This window comes from Emiliania huxleyi (assembly GCF_000372725.1).
Source record: "Emiliania huxleyi CCMP1516 unplaced genomic scaffold EMIHUscaffold_440, whole genome shotgun sequence".
NCBI lineage: Eukaryota > Haptophyta > Isochrysidales > Noelaerhabdaceae > Emiliania > Emiliania huxleyi.
This window is the reverse complement of record NW_005198684.1, coordinates 13,623-32,554: the sequence shown is the minus strand read 5'-3', so window position 1 is coordinate 32,554 and position 18,932 is coordinate 13,623. Positions and strand designations below refer to the sequence as shown.

The following is an 18,932-nucleotide window of genomic DNA, read 5'->3' as shown; positions in this document are numbered from 1 at the left end:
ATCCCGTCGAGTGGACGGCAGCACACCGCGCCACACCGCAAATGGTCAATCAAGGTTTATAAAATACCAATCAAGGTTTTGTAACGCGATCTGTGCCACTGTGAAATGGCACTAGCCTAATACGATACACAGGTACACCACGGGAGCCGCCTAAGCGACTCCTGCGAGGGCGGCGAGGCACTTAGCTCCGTCCGTGCACCCGCCCACCCCCGCCACAGGCAAGCTCATTCACAATCTGCTCTGCGATGGCCGTGTGAAGAACGACTGAGATGCGCTGCTTCTGCAGCCCCAGCCAATTCTTAGTGGTCCAAGTCACCTGTGGGTTGTGTTGTCTACCTGTGCAAGCATTGCAACGTTGCAGGACGCGACGTGGTGCACGGCACCGTCAACAACAACATGGGTCGAATCTATGGGGGCGGGCAGTATCCCTGTGTGCAAGTGCTCAATCCCCCAAGCGAGAGACCCCCTCGCCACGGCGGTGTGGAGGACGACAGACAAGCGCTGCATCTGCAGCCCGTGCCAGTTCTTGGTGGTCCATGTGACCTCGTCCAGGTGCTGAGCGTGCGAAAGTTTGTAATAAGAGGGCTCCCGCGGCGATCAACACCGCAACTCCTTTTCTAAATTTCACCACTCTTCTTACGCGCGACGACGCTACAGCCTACCAAACCTCCACACACTTCTACTCACCCTCGGACATGCTTGCACCGTCGTCCTAGACACAGTACGCGGCAGCGCCGACACGTCAACCCGCGTGTACATCAGCGACGGGTCGCGCACGCCGCACGAGGCGCATGCGTGCAGCGGCAGCGCGTGCGCCATGCGCTCGTCGCTCCACTCGCCCAGCAGCCGCCGCTTCGTCTCGTCGGAGACGTGCACGCAGCGCTGCAGCAGCGCCGCCGTCTCGTCCTCGGGCCGCTCCAGGTCCATGACGACGTTCGTCGAGGCGTGGAAGCGCGTCTCCAGGTCGATGGCCGCCTGCTCGGCCGCGGCGAGCTTGCCCTGGTCGACGCACATGCCGCACACCGCGTGCGCCGGGCAGCCGCACTGGCCGCGTTGTGGGCGCACGGTCTTGGCGACCGCCGGCGCTGCGCGCCGGTCGTGCTGCTCACGCTGCCGGCGGCGCTGGTCGCGCGCCTGCCGATCGCGCGTGTTCGCGGCGGCTGCATCTCCTGCTCGTTTCGCTCGCACCCGAGCGGCGGTCGCCAGGCGCTTCAGGTCGGCGGTGCTGCGCGCGCGGCCGTCGGCTCTGCACAGCCACATGTCCTCCTCCTCGGCAGGCTCGCACGGCTTGCCGTCGAACTGCGGCGGGAACCCGCGACGACGCTTCGCCCAGGCCGGGCACGATGGTGCCGCGACGAGCGGCGTCGAGGCGACCGGTTACTCGATCGTGTTCGACGATGTCGAACATTGTTCGACATCGTCGAACACAAGTGGAGAATGGCCGTAGATCCTCTCCACGAGCGATTGAGAAGACGTACCAAGTATCGATTCTGTATAGAATTGCAAGGCGCACACGCTGGTGCAGGCGGCGAGTCATCGATCCGACTCGTTCCGACGTGAAGTCGCCGTGAAGGTTTGCAAACAGCGCCATTTTTGCCACATTTTGCCCTCCCGCGCGATCTTCTCGCGTCGGCAAGCGCGCGGGCCAGGATGGGCGAGCCGGTCCCGCCACGCTGGACGGGCCAGCGGCTGGCACGCGCCGGCCACCCCGGCGGCGCGGCGGCCTCATCGCGCTCGTCGTCTGCGAGGCCACCGCTCGGCGTCGCCGCGTCCGACGGCGATGGCGCTTGGCTGTGAGGTGGGATGGCGGCATGGTGCGCGCGGACGTGGGGGTGGTGCGGGATGCGCGTGTCAGCAAGCATAGTTTCACCTCTACCCACCCCGCAGGCGCGCCGACGTGCTGCCCGAGCGCGTTTGGAGGCAGCAGCAGCTCCTCGCGAGGCGCCTTCGGAGGGGTGCCACACCCCTTTCCCAGCCGCGCGCGAGTTGAGCTCCGATTTGCGCTCTTTTTCGCACACGCCCGACGCTAGTAGGTGAGGATCGACCATCCTCCGCTAGCAGGGCTTCGTCGGGCGCGTCTTCGTCGAGCGGTGGTGCATCTCCCATGCTCCCACCCGCGCCCTCCTGGCAGCCCGCCCGCGGCCCACACCGACGCCCTCACGTGCTCACCCTAGTCGTAGGTGCGGTTTTTTTGCGTGCCCCCCGTCGATACGGGGCGCTGGGCGATGGCTGGGCTTGTCGCCGGGCGAGCTAGCCCCTCAGCCGGCCGCGGAGCGGAGGTGCGAAATCGAGGCGGCGCGGCCCCTGCGCGCAGCCTGTCCGGCCGGCGCGCGCATGGTTCCGTAGCCCGTCTAGTGCCTCACTGACCGACTCCAGCGCCACGGTGTACGTGGCCGGTGTGGTACTGGGGCTGGGCAGCCTTGGGGCCGGCGGAGACCGCCGTCTAGCGGTCGCACTAGTCTCTTTTCGTTGTTCGACCTGTTTGTTCGACGGTTGTTCGACCATACTTTGAGCCTTAATTATTAATTCATGTTTGGGTCCCTGAGGTCGATACTAGCGTCTGTAACTTGCCACAAGCGTGCTTTACAAAAGTCCAGCGGAGCGGGACTCGCAGAACGGCCGTCCGCGCGCGCTGTGAACAGTGCCATGGTCGAACGTTGTTCGACGACGTCGAACACGTAGCGAAAGAGAGACCGTCTGCGTACGAGGGTTATGGGTTTCTCCTGCCGCGCACATTGTCATCGACTTGTATCCGACTTGGTGGCTGTGGTGATGTAGCGATGGTGTGGGTCTCTAGTGACCTATACAGCTCCTCCGTGTTCCGTCTCCTGACAAAGAGCACCTGCTCCTACGGACGAAAAGAGAAATACCTCTTTGCCGAGAACTCCTGACACCTCGACTTCGCATGGCGGGTGATGAACCGCCTCCCGTCGTCACGAACGCCAAGCGCGGGGCTGCGCTGGCGGCGGTCGTTCTCCTCTTCATTGCCGGCGTCACTCTGGCTTTCCGCCCGGTGATTCAAGACGGCGATACAATTGCCATCCGGTGCTCACTCGAGAGATGCGAAAATAGACACACCACCTCTTTGCGATGTGGAAAGGCGCACCCGTCCCACGCGTGAGACGCCTCGCCCGCACCGCCACAGGAGCGTCCACACGGGAAAGTACCTCGCGCTCGGTTCCGACGGCAAGCTGCGTGCTTCGGCTGCGACGTCTTCGCTTCCGGCGGCGCGTTTCCGGCTGGTCGCGCTGACAAAGACGACGGTCGCCACCTTCAGGAAGCGACCGGTCGCTCCGCTGAAGGAGCACGGCAAGCTCGGCTGCGACTGCACCGGCGAGACGGACGAGCACGGCTTTGGCCGCTACTGCCACAACTGGGAGAGCGAGTTCCACCGGCCGTGGTAAGCTGCTGCCCCGACATGCACACGGGTCTGACCCGCGCGACACACCAGGGGGCGGCCTGGTACCGCACGATGCATCTCCGCGCACCGCTCCTCTCCGTTCCCTCTCTCCTACGTCTCTCTGACCTTGTGCCGCCCTGCCTCCCAAGCCGTGAGCCTGCTCCAGCTGCCAGCAGCTATCGCTGCCAGCCTGCTCTCGCTGCAAGCTCCGACCCCGTGCAGGTGCTACGTCAACGGGACGTCGTGCAAGCAGGGCCTCCGCTCCAAGCGGCACAGCAGCCGCCACCTGCAGGTCCGTATGCTCTTGGTATTCTGGTTCAGCTCAGCCGCCGCCACGCGCATCCTCCTCTCTTCACACACGACCGCCCCTCCCTGCCCTATCCCTGCCCCTCCTCGCCTCTGCTCCCCGCCCCCCACTCCGCCGCCGCCCCTCGTCACCAACACCGCCCCTCGCGCCCGTCCCGACCGCCCTCCCCGCCCCCCGCAGGTCTGCTCGCAGGAGGAAGGCTACCTCGGCCCGGAAGGGTGGGAGCCGGCGGCGGGGTGCGCCTGCTCTGGCCGCGAGTCGGTCCACGGCCCGCGGGGAGGTAGATGCTGCGTGCTGCACACCGGCCGGCGAGGAGACGCCGCTTCGGCTGTGTTCCCGTCGCATCCACGCCCCAGCGGCCCCCTTTCGTAGCACTCACACTGCAGACCCACCCTCCACTCTTCCGCGTGCCTCGCTCTGAAAAACCAGGCTTCGGAGGCTTCTGCCGTGGCTGGGAGTTCGTGGGGCAGACGCCTTGGTGCTACACGAACAACGACTGCCCGGACGCCACCGGGCCGGAAGGCGCAAAGTACAAGGATTGCATCCAGCTCGCCCAGCCGCCTCCGCCGCCCTCGCCGCCGCCGCCGCCGCCCGCTCCGCCGCCGCCGCCGAGCCCTCCGCCGGTCAAGATAGTCGAGTCCAAGGGGGGGTGGGGGACGCCGGAGCAGTGCCCTTGCTCTGGCTGGTCGAGCAAGCACGGCTTCGGGTCGTACTGCAAGGGGTGGGAGCTCGAGGGCCAGACTCCGTGGTGCTACGTCACCGAGGCGTGCCCGACGACCATGACGGCGGGCGGCGCCTCCGACCCCCTCCTCTAACACACCTCTAACACACCTCTAACACACCTCTAACACACCTCTAACACACCTCTAACACACCTCTAACACACCTCTTAACACACCTCTAACACACCTCCGAGGCACCTCCGAGGCACCTCCGAGGCACCTCTCACGCTGAGGCACCTCCGAGGCACCTCAAAGGCACCTCCGAGGCACCTCTCACGCTCGCGACCGCAGGCGGGCGGCAGCTTCGCGCACCGCTACATCCAATGCACCGAGGTCCAGAACACGCTCTCCAAGCTCCTCGGCCGCCGCCTGCAGAGCAACGGCCCCGCCGCCACCGCGAGGAGCAAGGTGGAGAGTCTCCCGCGGCCGCCCTCCTCAAAGCCACCTCTCCCCCATGAATCTTCTCCATCGTCTGCAAAGATGGGTTCTTTGTGCCCCCGCCCCCCCCCCAAAAGGGGTGGCGTGGGATCCCCCCCCCCCCCCCCCCCCCCCTCCTCTGCTCGGCGCAGCTCCTCAACGCGAGCGCCAAGAAGCCAAAGGCGCCCGGCAAGCCCGTCAAGCACGCGACGGCGCGGCTGAAGACGCCGCTGTTGCCGGGCGAGAGAGAGCGCCCGCGAGGCGGGACACGTCGACGACAGCCCCCCCCCCCGACAACTCCCGGCGCGGCCTGTAGGCAAGGGCGTGCCCAAGAAGCGGCCGGTCCGGCACGAGGCGTCGTGGGCGGCGGCGAAGAGCCTGCTCCTCCGCAAGGCAGACCGGCTCCCCCTCTACGCACTCCAGTCCACCGAGAACGGACGCTTCGTCGACGTGGACCCGCCGCCTGACAAGGAAGAGACTCGCCGAGAGTCGCCGAGAGTCGCCGAGAGCGACCCGCCGCCCGACAAGGGCACCCACTTCTGCCTCTCTCCTCACCTCTGCCCCTCCCCTCACGTCGCTCTCACTTACCGCCTCTCCTTCCCTGCCGCCTCTCCTTCCCCCGCCTCCCCCGCCTCTCTCACCCGCCCGCGCCCCTCGCAGTTCGCTCTCTTCGCGCACGCCGACTCGACGTCGCTCTCTCTCTCGTCCGTCTTCGCGCTCCCGTCCAGCGGGAGGGGCAGCCTCCTCCACCTCGCACCCGTGTCGAGATCGCCCGAGACCACACCGAGATCACTCGAGATCGTCCGAGACTAGGCAACCTCATCTCGCTCGGAACCGAGGCGTTCGTCAGCCTCTGCCAGGACCTGCAGCACCTGCCTCCCAGCCTGCCACCGCCCGCCCGCCACCGCCCCATCCCGCCACCGCTCCCCTCGCCACCGCCGCCGCCGCCGCCGCTTTCGCCCTCGCCACCGCTTTCGCCTTTGCCACCGCCGCCGATTCCCGCCCCTGCCGCCTCTTCCACTCCCATCCGCCAGCCTGAGGGCGCTTACTCATCGACGGCGCCTCTTCACACCTCCCTCCTTGAGCAGGACAACGTCGGCCTCGAGTGGGCCGCGTGCACCGCGACCCCACCGATCCTAAAGGCGTGGCGCACCAGCCGAGATGGCACGAGATGGCACGAGTTGATCGGAGGCGCCCCTCCCCCCCCTACCGCCTTCGGCCTTGAGTTGCTTGTCGCTCCGCCCCGATCACACAGGCGCCAAGGGCGATCGAGCCTTCGCTCGCGTCGGCGCACCACCGCAAGCTGCTCGTGCACCTGCCCTATTCGGGCTCGGCGCTATCCATGCAAAAGGTTGCCGCGTTCGAGCTGGTGCGCCTCTCGCGCACGTGAGGTGCGTCGCGCTGCCAAGGGGTAGAGAGGAGAGGGGAGTGAGCCTCGCCGGAGTGTGCCAGCGCCTCTGAGCCTCAGACTGAAAACTGAGCATGGCCGGTGCGACATAGTTGCCATCGCAAGGCCATGCACTATTCAGAATGGGACGGCTGCCGAGGGTTGGACTTGGAGGGAGAGTGCGGCAGAAAGTGGGAGCTGGGAGGAGCGAGATCGAAGATCGTGAACAAGCAAAGTTGCGGTTCGGGTGTTGTGACTTGTGTGTTCCTTTTTATATGCTATATGCGGACATCTTATACATGGCCTTGACGCTTGAGAAACTACTAAAACTAGATCTAGAATGTAGAAAATGGTAGAAAACTCTTCGCTGCGCCCTGCGGCTGCGCGCTCCCCCGTCCCCGGCATATCCCGCGGAGCTCTCGGACCTGGTCACCTGCACCGTCGGACCTCGATCCACGCGTCTCTCGTCGGAGGAGCGTGTGTCGCCGGCGCACCACCGCAAAAGAGCCGACACGCGTGAGTCGACACACGACAGTCGAGACGCTATATACCACACGCTAACGAAAATCGCGCCGGAACTGCTGCATCAGTGGTCACAGATCGTCGCAGGTCGCACATAGGAAGTGCAAACAAATAAGAACAATACGTCACTCGTGTCATATACCCCACTCCGTCGGGTCGCGATCGCAAGGGATATCTTTGGGAGGCCTCCCGCCGGTGCCGGTGCCGCCCGCGGCCGCGCCGCCGCCCCCGTCCCGCACATACCTCCATCGCAAGCTCCACCGCCCCTCGAAGCCGCCCAGCGAGCGGTAGTCTCGCCAGTTGTCGTGCGACCTCGCCAGCGGGGCGCCGTACGCGGACGACGGCACCGGCGGCGACTGCGGGAAGCGTGCGGGCGGCGGCGGCGGCTGTTGCGGAGACTGCGGGAAGAGCTGTGCGTACAGCGCCTTGCGCAGCTCGACGCGGCCGAGGGCACCCGTCTTGCGCCACTCGCGCTGCGCGAGGAGGATGAGCGAGCAGCCGAGGAGGCCGACGAAGTGGTTCGCCAGCACGGCGCGGTCACCCGCGAGGAAGCGGAGCGTCGTGCCGACCCGGACCAGCGAGCCAATTAGTCGGAGCCGAACCTCTGCGAGGGTGGCGTCGTACTGGCCTGTGCGCCGCGTGTCGGCCACCTGCCCGTAGTACGAGACCACCGACAGCGGCACCGTCCACCAGCACAGCAGCGGCAGCAAACGGGCGGGCACGGCGCCAAACGGCAGCCACAGCAGAGCCGCCGCCGCGGCGGCAAGCAGTGCGCCCTCGCCCAGCGCCTTGCGCGCCGGCCGAGCGCCCGCGCCCGCGCCAGGCTCGGGGCCGGCGAGGCTGAGGATCGTGAGAGATCGCAGCCGGCGCGTGCGGCAGAGCAGGAAGCAGGCGGTGTTTTGGAGAAAGAGGACGAGCAGCTCCGACCAGCACCACATGTTGTACGCCATACGCGCGTGGTAGGCGGCGCGGGAGGCGTACACCAGCGCATCGACGTACAGCACGCGGGCGCTGCGCCCGGCGGGCGCGGTGGCCGCGCCGTGCCGTCGCGCGAGCCGCCAGATTTGAGGGAGGGCGGCGCGCGAGCGCGTCGCAAAGGCTGCGATCAGCATGGGGAGCAGAGTCGCGACGAGGGTGAGCCGGCACGTGAGCGCGGAGCAGACGGGGCCGACGACGTCGCCAACGATCGGGTCGGCGGCCCACAGGACGGCGTCGGAGAGGGCGCTCTGGTAGGCGGTCGGCGCAAGGGCGCGGCATCCGATGGAACTGGGCGAGAGGAGCGGGCGCGGCTGGAGCGCGAGGCTGCGCATCGCAAGCAGCAGCGTGAGCAGCGGAGGATGGGCAAGCTGTGCCTGTCAGCGGCGTGACACCCCTGCGGCACCCCAACCGCCTGCTTTTTTATTTTTGCAGCACTCGCACTCTTGGAGCTTCGGCACAACGGGCTTCTCTCGTCTCACTCCTTACCGCTCTCTTTGCTTTTTTGTCTACGACCCACGTCCCACGAGAAGTCGAGATACAGCATACAGGGTACTAGGCTCGACAAAAACCAAAGCAAGAGAGAGAGAGGAGAGAGAGAGAGAGAGAGAGAGAGAGAGAGAGAGAGAGAGAGAGAGAGAGAGAGAGAGGAGAGAGAGAGAGAAAGTCTGAAAAAAGAAAACCAAGCACCCCGGGGTGCCCAGCGAGTGTGGCTGCCGTGGGGTGAGGTCGGTCAGCGACACCGTCATCGTAGCGCCGCCGCCAAACTCCTTGATGCTCAACCTGCTCGTTCTCTCTCCGCTCTCGCTCGCCATGGCTCCTCGCGCTCCCGCCGAACTCAGCACGCGCGCCCGGGCCCACCTCATCCCGGAGCAGGATCTGTACACAACGACCGACCTCCGCATTGCGCACGCCCACCGCTGCGAGTCTCCCCTTCGAAACCCGTCGCCTTCGTCCGTCATCACGTCCTGGCCGACCTCCTCCTCTCCGGCGACGCCTCCCTGGCCGGCGCAGGCCATGTCGGCCAGGGCTTCGCGGCTCCTCTCGCCGGCCCACCGCCTCAGCGTGATGTCGCCTCAGGGCATCACTGTCTTCGGGGCGGGCATAAACATCCTGCTCTCCGCCCTCAAGCTGAGCGTGGGCGGCGTCGCGGGCAGCGCCAGCCTCGTAGCCGACGGCGTCCACTCCTTCTCCGACCTCGTCTCGGATGCCCTCTGCTGGGTTGCGGTTCAGGTCCCCAGCTTTGAGCACGCCTTCACGCTGGGCATCGCGGCTGTGCTCTTCTCCACCGGCGTGGGCATGGCCGCGATCGCACTGCCGGCGCTCTTTGCCGCGAGCGCCGCCTCTGCCGCCACCACGAGCCTCGTCGGCGCCATACCGGCCCTCTCGGTCGCGCTCGCGTCGGTGGCGTCAAAGGAGCTGCTCTTTTGGCTCACGCACGCGGTGGGCACGCGGCACCGCTCCCCCTCGATCCTCGCCAACGCGTACCACCACCGCTCGGACGCGCTCTCCTCGCTGGTCGCCGTCGCGGGCATCGTCGGCACCGCCGTCGGCTGGGCGCGCATCGACTCGCTCGCCGCGTCCGTGGTTGGCCTCATGGTGGCTGGCATGGGCTTCGAAGTCGGGCGCGACTCGCTGCGGCTCAAGCTCGCGCGTTGAGGGAGCGGCCGTTCCGCGCTCGGCGGCCGACTCTCTGTGCACTAGCGTCCAACAGCCCGTCGGTTATGATCGGAACTCGAGTGTAGCGCCACTCTGACTCTTTGGCACTGCCGCGGTCATGAGATGTGACCTCTCTGTCAACCCAGCCTCTTGGCATGCTCCATTCTGATTTGTGAAACAGCACAAAAGCCACAGCTACGGGTGGGCTCGCGGATGGGGGGGGGGGGGTAAAGGGCTATGACATATCACGTTCACGAGACACGACCACACACCTCTGCAACCTCGCTCGCTCCTCGGGTCCTTGGTGTCGGTCCTCGCGGTCCTCGCACCACGCGACGCACGTCGGACGTCGGACGTCGCGCACCTGCAGCTGCACGCTGCGCACCTCTCTCTGCACTCTGGGTCTGTGTGGCCACACTAGTAGTACGTAGTAGTTAGTACCAGTAGTACTAGAGAGAGAAGTAGAACGTACACACGCAAAACACCTCACGGGTCGGTGTTTGTACTTTTAGCTTACTGGGCAGCCCCTTGGAGTGTGAAGGCTTCGTAGCCCTCCGGTCTACTGAGCAGGACTGGAGCGAAAAAAAGCAGGCGAGTGCTTACTGGGAGAAGAGGGAGAGGGGGAGTTACGCGCGCACACGGACGCACGCTGCCACTCTCACGTCTCAGCACGTGCACAGCCACGGATACGGTCTACGCACTACTCGCATGATGCCGCCTCCTTGGCTCAGACACGGGACACCTCGTTGAAGCCCGCCGCCGCAGCGTGGGGGCCATAGAGCTCCATGGTGACGGCCTCACATCGGCGGATCGCCTCGTGCAGCTGCTCGCCGTGCCAGAGGTGCGCCACCGTCGCAAAGGTATCCACTAGCTGACGCGTCGCAAACGCCTTGTCGTCGTACCTCGCGGCCTGACGCAGCCGCGAGGCGAGCGCGCTCCGGATGGTGCGCAGGCTACCGCTCCTGCGCGCGTGCAGCTCGTCGCCGGCAAAGGGCTTGAGGAGTGGCACTCGCTGCCGCAGGGCGCTCTCCACGAAACGAAGCCGGATCAGGTGCTCGCGGTGCAGCGACACGATTTCGGCGGCGGCGGCGTCGCCGTTCCCCTCCGCACCGCCGCCCGCCGTCGACTCTTTGACTCTATCCGAGAGGACAGGGACGCCCTCCTTCTCGAGCGGACCCGGCTGCGTGGGTGGCGTCGGCGGCGACGCCGCCAGCTGTGCTGCCAGGCCGCTCATGAGGAGTTGCACGTAGTCGTACGCGCGGAAGAGGTGGGCGTAAAGCTGCATCGCCTTGGCCGGCGAGTAGTGGGCCTGCGGCTCCAGATTGACCTCCTTGCCCGAGGCCCACAGAAAGACCATCAGCTCGCCGCGCCGCGCGAGGAGCTGCGCCCGCCGCATGGCTAGCTCCTGTTCGAGGAAAGGGAGGTTAGCCGAGTTATGAACCATTGTCGGCCTGTGCCCGAAGTTCAGCCGAGAAACGCTACGGGGAGACGAGCACCTGCACGAGGAGCCTCGCGCGTGCGATCGCCGCCGCGGAGTCCTTCTGCGTCGCGCCCCCGCGGCGCAACTCGTTGGCGTGGACCAGGGCGGCTTGGCAGGTCGCGGCGACCTCCGCGAGGGCGTTCGAGACCGAGGCGTACCCCCACGTCGGGTTGATCAGGCTGCACGTGAGGAAGGCCATACAGAGCCCCGTCGCTGCTCCAAGCAGCTCGATGCTCACTGTCCTGGCGTACACGGCGAAGCTAACGAGCTGCGCACCATTCTGGCCGCTCGGGGTGAGCTTCTTGTTGGTCGCCGTTACCCACATGATGACCGTGATGTACGCCGCGTACGACATGCTCGGGTAGGCGGCCACGAAGAGGCAGCAAGCGGCCTGCAGCAGCCCCTGGAAGAGCACCATCCCTCCCAGCAGCAGAGGGTCGCTCAGGAACTCCTCTGCATCGCGCAAGCCGGTGTCAGTCGGCGCGCCGGAGCCGATGTCTCCGCCGCTGTCCTGAGCGGCGGCCGTCCCCGTGGAGACGAAGAGGCCGTACCAGACAAAGGCGAACGCGACGGCGACGAGGTTCCCCGCAACCTTGGCCACGGCCTTCCACCCGAGCGCGCCCACTTGTGGGCTCACGCTGAGCGTCACGACGGAGGCGATGGCGGAGACGCCGCCCATTTTGACATAGACGGGGTTGGCCCACTCGAAGAAGCCCCACATGCTCGTGAGCACGAGGGCGAGCGCCACTTTCCACGCCGTCGTCGCTCTCTCGGACGACAGGAAGGCCATGAAGCTCCGAAGCAGGTGCCGGTGCCGCGACACCGGCGCAAGAGGCGACGCGACGAGCAGATCCGACGCAGCCCGTGGGCGACGCGGCACTGGGCAGGTGGCGGCCCACTCCGCTCGAAGCGCGGCCCACCCAGCCGGTGAAAAGATGGAGACTTCCGGCTCACCCACGAATGCCTTTCCCGCTGCGGAGAGGCGCGTGGTGGCGGCCCGGAGGCTTCGCAGCGTCACGTGGAAGGCGGCCGCTTGATGCGCAGTCACGAGCTGCTCGATGGCGTCGTCCGACTTATGGGCCACTCGACGCAGCGCCGCGCCGAGCGCTTCGTCGAGGCTCTCGCTGAGGCTCTCCCCAACGGGGAAGGGAGGCGGCAACGGTTCGGCAGGCTGAGTGCCTTTGGCGCCGCCCGTGCCGAGCGCCGTCGCCAGGTCGGTGATGGCGTTTCGGCTCTCTTGCAGCGTTCGCTGGCAAGCGGCTTGCAGCGGCTCGTCCGCGCCCAAGTGCTTTGACATCGTGTGGCCCGCCTGCGCTGCGGCCGTCGCATTCTCGAGCGCGTGGCCGACCGCCACCTGCACGGCCACCTGGAGCTGAGACGCCAGCTGCCCCCGTCGCGGTGAGAAGAAGCGCCACTCGAGCCGTGCTGCACCGAGGGCGGGGCTGAGGGCGGCCAGCTGGCCGCGAATCGTACCCATGCTCTGGGCCAGTCGGGCAGGACTGTCGACGTCCACCCGCCTGGCCGAGGTAATGATGGCACGGGCGGCAACGTCGTCGAGCAGCTTGGCAGTGCTGCTCAGCACGGCAGCGGTACCTCGCCGCCACTTGACGCATCCAAAGTCTGGCAGTACGAGGCCGTGAACACCACACGCGACCGCGATGCCGAGTGTCGCCGAGGTTAGGACCGACGTGATGCTCCCCGTGAGGACGACCCACTGCACGTGGAATTGCAGCTCTCTAGTCGGGTATTTTTCGGACCACGGCGGCGCCTGCGAGTAGGGAATGAAGGCAAAGAGGTACGTCATGAGCGCACACACGACGCCGGCGCCGAACCAGGAGGAATCCCACGAGGCGATTGCGCAGTAGAAGACGGCCAGCACCGATGTCCACGCCATCAGCGCCTCCGGGTGGCCGCGGCTGCTGGCAACCATTGCCATCGCCAAGACGCTGCACAAGCACAGCAGCAGGAGGAACTTGATGGAGCCGTCGATCAACTTGCCGTACTCGCTCGGCCCGATATTGGGCTTGAGGGTGGAGTAGGTGAACACCCACGCGAGCGAGCCCAGAGTGCCACGCGTGGGTAGACCGAAGGGGTCACACATGCAGAGCGAGAAGATGGCCGCGCCGACGACCGTGGTCGTCACGGTTCGCACGAGCGTTGGCTGGCGCAGCTTGGCCGACAGCGCCTCCATCATGCTCGGCGTGGGAGGCGAGGTGGTGGTGGCGGTCTTCATCGCTGGTCCTCGCTCTGGACATTGTCGAGTCGTGCGTCCTTGATGGTGTGAGTACTGTCATCAGCACGAGAAACAAAAATCGACCTTCGATCAACGGCAGTCGCGGACACGCAACACAACCTCTTCGGAAAAACTTTTTGACAGATTCTCTCTTTCTGTCTCTTTGGCGTACCCCAGAGACTCGAGCTCCGAAAGAAAGAAAGAAAGAAAGAGAACCCAAAAAAGAAAGAAAGAAAACAGATATGTCGCGTCGTTCTCTTCTGCCTCGTCCTGCAACCCAAGGGAGGGATGGTTTCAGCAAATTCCTTTTGCTGCGCCATCGCGTTGGTTGCGGCAGTGAGCGCTGTCAGAGCGGTGTTTCGACACCAATATCGTTCGAGGAACGCTGTTCTTCGTGGCGCTGTTCACGCTTCACAGGTTAATGTGCGCCCTGTCGGTGCTGTGCACTCTCTCAATGTCGCTGCTGCGTCCCACGGCAACGTCGCATGCATCATCCTCTATGATGGCCACACCTCGCGCAGCTGCGACGTTGATGGCTGGCGCGGCGCCGTACGACTACACGCTCCTCACCCTGCAGCCGACGTACACAATCCATGACTGGCCGGCCACGCAGCGAATCATGGACGAGTACGTCGCGGAGACCAAGGCGGAGAGGGGCCTCACCTTCTGCGGCTACAGCACGACCCGCTCGAGGCGCGACAGCACCGTCGTTGGCGATTTTGCGGAAGAGCCAGGGGACAAGCTCTTCTGTCGCGACGCCTTTCCCGACGCAGGCGGCCGACTCCCACTGCCGCACGCCTCCGCCACCCACTTCACGCCGCTGCACGCTTCCACAGCACCCGCATTCCCGTCAGATTCGCTGCTCGCGCACCTGTCGAACGTGGAGCCGCAGCGGTCCGCGCTGCTGCAGGGGCCCGCCTCCCTCGACGGCATCGAACTGCACGGCCCCGCCGCCGAGCTGCGCAAGTGCGAGGACGCGCCCGCCCTGCAGGTGGGACCGCCCTCCCCTCTGAAGCATTGCTGCACCTCTTTCCCACTCGCCTCACCTCGCCTCACCCCCGCCAGGGTGCGAGGCTGTTTGAGGTCGACTGCGGGCTGAGCCGGCTCGAGAAGGAGAGCGGCGGCATGCCGCTGCCGCTCCAGCTGGTCAGTCTGCACACCTCCTTCTCCCTCGCCGACGCCGACGCCGCGCGCGCCATCTGCAAGGAGATTGTCGCCACGACCGCCGGCGAGGAGAACTGCATCTATCACGGCTGGACCGTCTGCGGCGACACACTCACGTGCCGCGAGGCGTACGGGAGCGCGGTGGGGCTGGCGCGGCACTGCGAGGGCGTCGCCGCCTCGATAGAGAGGCTGCTCGACGGCCCGGCCACGCTGCGGGAGGGGCAGCTCCACGCGTCGCTCTCGCAGCTCCCCGTCCTAGCGGAGTTCGTCGAGGAGAGGCGGCGCGAGACGGGCTACTGCAGCCGCGAGACGCAGCGCTTCTTCGCGGCCGAGGGTGGCTTCTCGAGGTACGAGGTCCAGCAGTCCATGTTCGGCTTCTTCCTCCGTCGCTGATTCCGCATATGTTGCCCCTGTTGTGGCCGGCACGACTGCTAAGGTGTTGATCTTGAGACATGAGAGAGAGAGAGAGCATGCACGATGCACGTGCTTGTGCTGCATGCGTGGCGTGATTTGTTCACGCTGCAAACGCCGATTCCGTACCATGTACACGCACGTAGGAGCTAGAACGAGAAGTTCTGTTTTTTACAATTTTAGCGGGGGTTGACGAACCTTACCGCACCGGTTACAGCTGTGTGGTGGCGTTGGTTCGATACCCTCAATCCCCAATCCCCATGCCGCATGCGCGGCCATGCCCAAAAACTGGATACAGAGGACCACGATGCAGTGACGTGACACACACACACACACACACACACACACACACACACACACACACACACACACACACACACACACACACACACACGACGAGACAGAGTGGGCGGGCAGTCCCCGTGGCTGCTAGCAGTCGCGCTTCCGAGCCGACTCCGCCCCTCTCTCCACCCGGCCATTCCAACGGCCAGGCCGCTCGCTTAAGGCTGATTGGCTAGACGAGCGGCCTACCTCCAACGGGGTAGTCTGGCAACGCGTGGATCCGGCCCGCCTCGGCGGGTTACGGTGCGTTTAGCGCGACGACCGGGCGGGAGCTCTGATCGCCGTACTCACCGGGACGCTGGTGAGGTGACGGTGGGGGGGCACCCCCCCAGACAGCCCCTCCCGACGGGGACGCCATCACCCTCGCCCAGGGATCTACAATGCTGTCCTAAGGTCCGACCTGTGGGCTCTGCCTGCGCTCGGCACCGGGCACCGCCTCGGTATACAAAATGCGCCTGCGGGCGGACCCTCACAGATCACAGATCACACACACACACACACACACACACACACCGCTCACACCCACGCGCACTGGGCCTTGCACTTTGGAATGCCGTGGGGCTCCTGTCGTTAGACGTGGAGACGCGAGGGTCGCCCCGCTCCCCCTTGCCCCACCACCTCGTTCGTGTGTGTGGAGAACTAACTGATCGCCGCGCGTGCTCTCGTTGAAAAACGTGAAAGTGAAACATCGGGAGACGCGATTCAGACAGCTTCTCTGAATCACGGTCTGAAGGATCGGCTCATACACGTAGATCTTCCTAGAGGTGTAGGAAGGTAGGTGAAGAACAGTCTGGCTCGGACTGGACACCAACGCGGTATGGGTGGACGCGGGACAGAAGAGGACGAATCTTCCTTGAGGAGCTGACACCCTCCCCCACCCCTTCTATCCTTCTGTACCGCCCTCAACAAGACTTGTGATTGCGACTACCTCTCGCCGGTCGGAGATCGCTGCTCAAACCACGCCGAACGTGCGAGTTTCGGGAGCAAGCACAAGCGCGTGACTCGGGAACGCCGAGCCACAAGGTCGGGGAACATGGCGAGTCTTCGCACCGACTACCTCAGCCTCGACGGCGGGAGGCGTAGCCTCAATGCGCTGTCACTGGTCGCCTTTGTCTCCTGCGCCGTCTCGATCGCCTGCTCCATCTATACCAGCTCCGCAGTTGCCACACTCGCGCCGGCCAAGCCGTCGGCGCTCTACTCCGAGGACCGCGGCCGGCACGGTCGCGACTGGGAGGAGGAGTTCCGCTACATGTATCGGCCTAGCGGCGAGGCGGCGCCGCCGAGCAAGTTCGCGCTCCCCCTCATCACCCCGATGCAGAACCAAAAGCAGAGGGGCTCCTGCTGGTGAGAGCACGGCCCCAACGCGCGCATTCCCGCCAACGCGCGCATTGGCGTGCCGCACTGACGCCGCGCCTCTGCAGGGTCTTCTCGATTGCCGGGGTGCTCGAGCACTCGTACCGCAAGTTCGCCGTCGATAATGGCTGGTTCGATCCCGACGAGTACCTGAGACTCTCCGAGCAGGGTATCGGGGCGGCCATCGTGCGCGCCTGCAGGCACGGACCGAGCCCTCCCCCGCCCAACCCGACCACGACGCTGGCCGCCCTGCCTGCCAGTGCCCGCCTCACATCGGCCGAGGCCGCCACCGCCCAGTCCCTCTCTGCCGAGCCTGCCGCCTCCGTCACCACCGGATCTCCACCTGCACCCTCGCCGCCTCCACCCCTGCCCCCGCCTCCACCACCCTCCAGGAAGCTGCCCGAGGTCTGCAAGACTGGCGACGGGGACAGTGCGTACACGGGCAATTCGACCGAGGGCGGCGAGCCGGAGTGGCTGTACTACATGCAGCGGCGCGGCGGCCCAGAGGAGGAGTAGCGGCGACCAGCCCGTGTTGGGCGACATTAGCCCGCGCCCCTCGCAGGTACATTTCTGACACTGTGGCGCTTCCCTGGTCGGTCTGCCCGTACAACCCGAAGCACTCGATCAACGACACGGTGTGCACCGCCTACAGGCGTGCCCAACTTACCGATCGCGCAGTGACCCCTCTCGCCCTGCACGTTTCAGGTGTGCGCTGACGAGAAGCTGCTCGAGGCATCACCCCTCTCGCTGCGTGTCGCGTCGCTCCACACCTACTACGAGCTGTCGGAGATGAAGGAGGCTCTCGTGAAGCACGGACGCGCGATGGGCTTCTCGTTCGCCTTCTTCAACCGCGCTTATCGCCTCCCCTGCACCGGCGAGATGCACCCGCTGCTCGGGCGCTGCGACCCGGACAAGGCGCAATGTGTGCCGTGCCCGCTCGAGCCCAACTTCGAAAACGTCGAGTGCTGCGTGCAGGCCGGCTGTCGTCCCCATCCCAGCGCCTCGCGCCCTTGCCGCCTCACTCCCTGCGCGGCCTTGCTTCCCTGCCTCGCGGCGCTCGGACTGCCTCTCGTGCGTCACGGCTGGTCCGCCTCCTTCCCTCCCGGTCTCACGGCCCCCCGCCCCCTCCAGATGTCGCGCACGGGGTCGTCGATGCATGGCGAGTTCTACGGCGGCCGCACGCCGGACTCCGACTACAGCCAGGAGGGCGGCCACGCGGTGCTGCTCGTCGGCTATAACGACAACTACGTCTCGCCAACTGGCATGGTGGGCGGCCTGATTGTCAAGAACTCGTGGAAGGACGGCGTTGGCGCGGGCTCGCACACGATCGACTACCTCATGCAGCGCCACTCGCCGATTGCGGAGCGCAAGGTCTGCCCCAACGTCCACCTCCCCGACTCGTGGTACCCGTGCGGCTCGCTCCACGAGTGCTCCTCGGAGAAGGTCCGCCGCCCGCCCTACGCTCCGGCTGCGCTGCGCCACACCTCTGGCCCCACACGGCTCTACCGGCCACCTCGGCTCGACCCGCAACCATAGCCAGCCCATGTCAAGCGCAACTTCGCGCGATTGGCATGCCTTTAGGTCAGGATCTCGGCCAAGGCGATGCACAAGGTCCTCCGCCTCGAGTGCAACAACGGCTTTGGCTTCGCGGGCGAGGGCAAAGAAAAGATCTGTGACGACGGCGACGAGTACTTCTTCAAGAATGTGACCAAGTTTGGCGGCGGACTATCCGTCTCGTGTTTCATCGCCGCGCGCGACGGCGCCGACCTCTGCCTCCCGCCCATGTGGTACGAGGACCTCACTCTGCTCTTCTCGCCTGTCGAGGCGCCGCCAAACCCGCCGCTGTAGTCACCGCCACAACCCTGCCCCCGCCGCCATCGCCACCGCCGCCACCGCCGCCCGCAGGGGGAGAAGCGAGAGAACGACGCCGACCAGTGCGGCTTCTACTTCTTCCCGTACGAGTCCTTCCGCTCGATCGCCGCGACGCAAGACACGCCGTGGGCCACCGATCTCGACGTGCACTGGGACCTGGGCTCCTTTGCAAACGCACCGCGCCACTACCGCCGCCACGGCAAGGTGCCCGTGCAAACCGGGCCGTCAGCGTGCACCTTGAACACCGGCGCGTGGTACACCCCCCCCCCTCCCCATTTCAGGATTACTCCCTCCTCGAGAAGGACACGCTCAGGCAGCGGCGTGACGACTTTGCGGGCCCCTTCCCGCGCCTCGTGCGCCCGCTCTAAGACGGCGTGGTGGTTTTTCGGGGGGTGGGGGGGGGGGGGGGGGAGGGTCACGCGCGCGAGGCGCGCGGGTGCGCCCGACTATGACGCGATGAAGCCGTCCGTGGGGCGTGTGGTTGTGGGGGCCGTCTCGAGCCATCCAGTCGGACCTCGGACGCTGCGGTCCCACCGTCCAGAGTGGAGGCGGTGTGCCGGAGCGGCGCGCTTGCGCAGTAGGCCGCGCTGGCCGGTTATTCACTTTAACTGACTCCGAATAACGGGCTGGCATAGCGTTGGGTGGTATGCACGTAACTTTCGTTTGCCCCTCTCTCTCCCGTCCGCGA

General features: G+C 65.9%; 8 protein-coding genes across 8 annotated transcripts; 5 read left to right on the top strand and 3 right to left on the bottom strand.

Moving 5' to 3' along the window:
• Positions 1-612: 612 nt before the first annotated feature.
• On the bottom strand, positions 613-1,374 carry EMIHUDRAFT_445399 (hypothetical protein). Its single transcript, XM_005768930.1, has one exon. The coding sequence runs from the start codon at positions 1,258-1,260 to the stop codon at positions 652-654; it is 609 nt and encodes a 202-aa protein (XP_005768987.1). The 5' UTR covers positions 1,261-1,374; the 3' UTR covers positions 613-651.
• Positions 1,375-1,616: 242 nt separating this feature from the next.
• On the top strand, positions 1,617-2,585 carry EMIHUDRAFT_459144 (hypothetical protein). Its single transcript, XM_005768929.1, has 4 exons — positions 1,617-1,814; positions 1,888-1,955; positions 2,034-2,093; positions 2,181-2,585. Exons 1-4 carry the CDS (start codon positions 1,781-1,783, stop codon positions 2,364-2,366), a joined length of 348 nt encoding a protein of 115 aa, XP_005768986.1. The 5' UTR covers positions 1,617-1,780; the 3' UTR covers positions 2,367-2,585.
• Positions 2,586-2,905: 320 nt separating this feature from the next.
• On the top strand, positions 2,906-6,528 carry EMIHUDRAFT_459143 (hypothetical protein; the record flags this gene model as incomplete). The annotated part of the gene is made up of 10 exons (XM_005768928.1): positions 2,906-3,045; positions 3,146-3,400; positions 3,623-3,692; positions 3,900-3,987; positions 4,080-4,236; positions 4,399-4,462; positions 4,721-4,844; positions 5,163-5,296; positions 5,935-5,990; positions 6,104-6,528. The coding sequence occupies 10 exons, from the start codon at positions 2,906-2,908 to the stop codon at positions 6,234-6,236; spliced, it is 1,221 nt and encodes a 406-aa protein (XP_005768985.1). The 3' UTR covers positions 6,237-6,528.
• On the bottom strand, positions 6,505-8,065 carry EMIHUDRAFT_244974 (hypothetical protein; the record flags this gene model as incomplete). Its single annotated transcript, XM_005768927.1, has 4 exons — positions 6,505-6,544; positions 6,999-7,067; positions 7,176-7,531; positions 7,886-8,065. The coding sequence occupies 4 exons, from the start codon at positions 8,063-8,065 to the stop codon at positions 6,505-6,507; spliced, it is 645 nt and encodes a 214-aa protein (XP_005768984.1).
• Positions 8,066-8,504: 439 nt separating this feature from the next.
• On the top strand, positions 8,505-9,389 carry EMIHUDRAFT_244973 (hypothetical protein; the record flags this gene model as incomplete). The annotated part of the gene is made up of 1 exon (XM_005768926.1): positions 8,505-9,389. One exon carries the CDS (start codon positions 8,505-8,507, stop codon positions 9,387-9,389), a length of 885 nt encoding a protein of 294 aa, XP_005768983.1.
• A 727-nt stretch (positions 9,390-10,116) lies between these two features.
• On the bottom strand, positions 10,117-13,063 carry EMIHUDRAFT_244972 (hypothetical protein; the record flags this gene model as incomplete). The annotated part of the gene is made up of 2 exons (XM_005768925.1): positions 10,117-10,794; positions 10,886-13,063. The coding sequence occupies 2 exons, from the start codon at positions 13,061-13,063 to the stop codon at positions 10,117-10,119; spliced, it is 2,856 nt and encodes a 951-aa protein (XP_005768982.1).
• A 493-nt stretch (positions 13,064-13,556) lies between these two features.
• On the top strand, positions 13,557-14,659 carry EMIHUDRAFT_244971 (hypothetical protein; the record flags this gene model as incomplete). Its single annotated transcript, XM_005768924.1, has 2 exons — positions 13,557-14,093; positions 14,168-14,659. The coding sequence occupies 2 exons, from the start codon at positions 13,557-13,559 to the stop codon at positions 14,657-14,659; spliced, it is 1,029 nt and encodes a 342-aa protein (XP_005768981.1).
• Positions 14,660-16,052: 1,393 nt separating this feature from the next.
• On the top strand, positions 16,053-18,612 carry EMIHUDRAFT_244969 (hypothetical protein; the record flags this gene model as incomplete). Its single annotated transcript, XM_005768923.1, has 9 exons — positions 16,053-16,363; positions 16,441-16,558; positions 16,778-16,842; positions 16,935-17,007; positions 17,078-17,341; positions 17,504-17,815; positions 17,954-18,190; positions 18,308-18,448; positions 18,526-18,612. 9 exons carry the CDS (start codon positions 16,053-16,055, stop codon positions 18,610-18,612), a joined length of 1,608 nt encoding a protein of 535 aa, XP_005768980.1.
• Between the last annotated feature and the right edge of the window lie 320 nt (positions 18,613-18,932).

What these genes read in the sequence shown, in the direction of transcription:
- EMIHUDRAFT_445399 (XM_005768930.1), bottom strand. Translation starts at nt 1,260, where the DNA reads ATGTGGCTGTGCAGAGCCGACGGCCGCGCGCGCAGCACCGCCGACCTG.
- EMIHUDRAFT_459144 (XM_005768929.1), top strand. Translation starts at nt 1,781, where the DNA reads ATGGCGCTTGGCTGTGAGGTGGGATGGCGGCATG. An exon ending in TGAGGTGGGATGGCGGCATG is followed by an intron (nt 1,815 to 1,887) that starts GTGCGCGCGGAC and finishes CCCACCCCGCAG; the next exon opens with GCGCGCCGACGTGCTGCCCG. An exon ending in CGCGAGGCGCCTTCGGAGGG is followed by an intron (nt 1,956 to 2,033) that starts GTGCCACACCCC and finishes CGACGCTAGTAG; the next exon opens with GTGAGGATCGACCATCCTCC.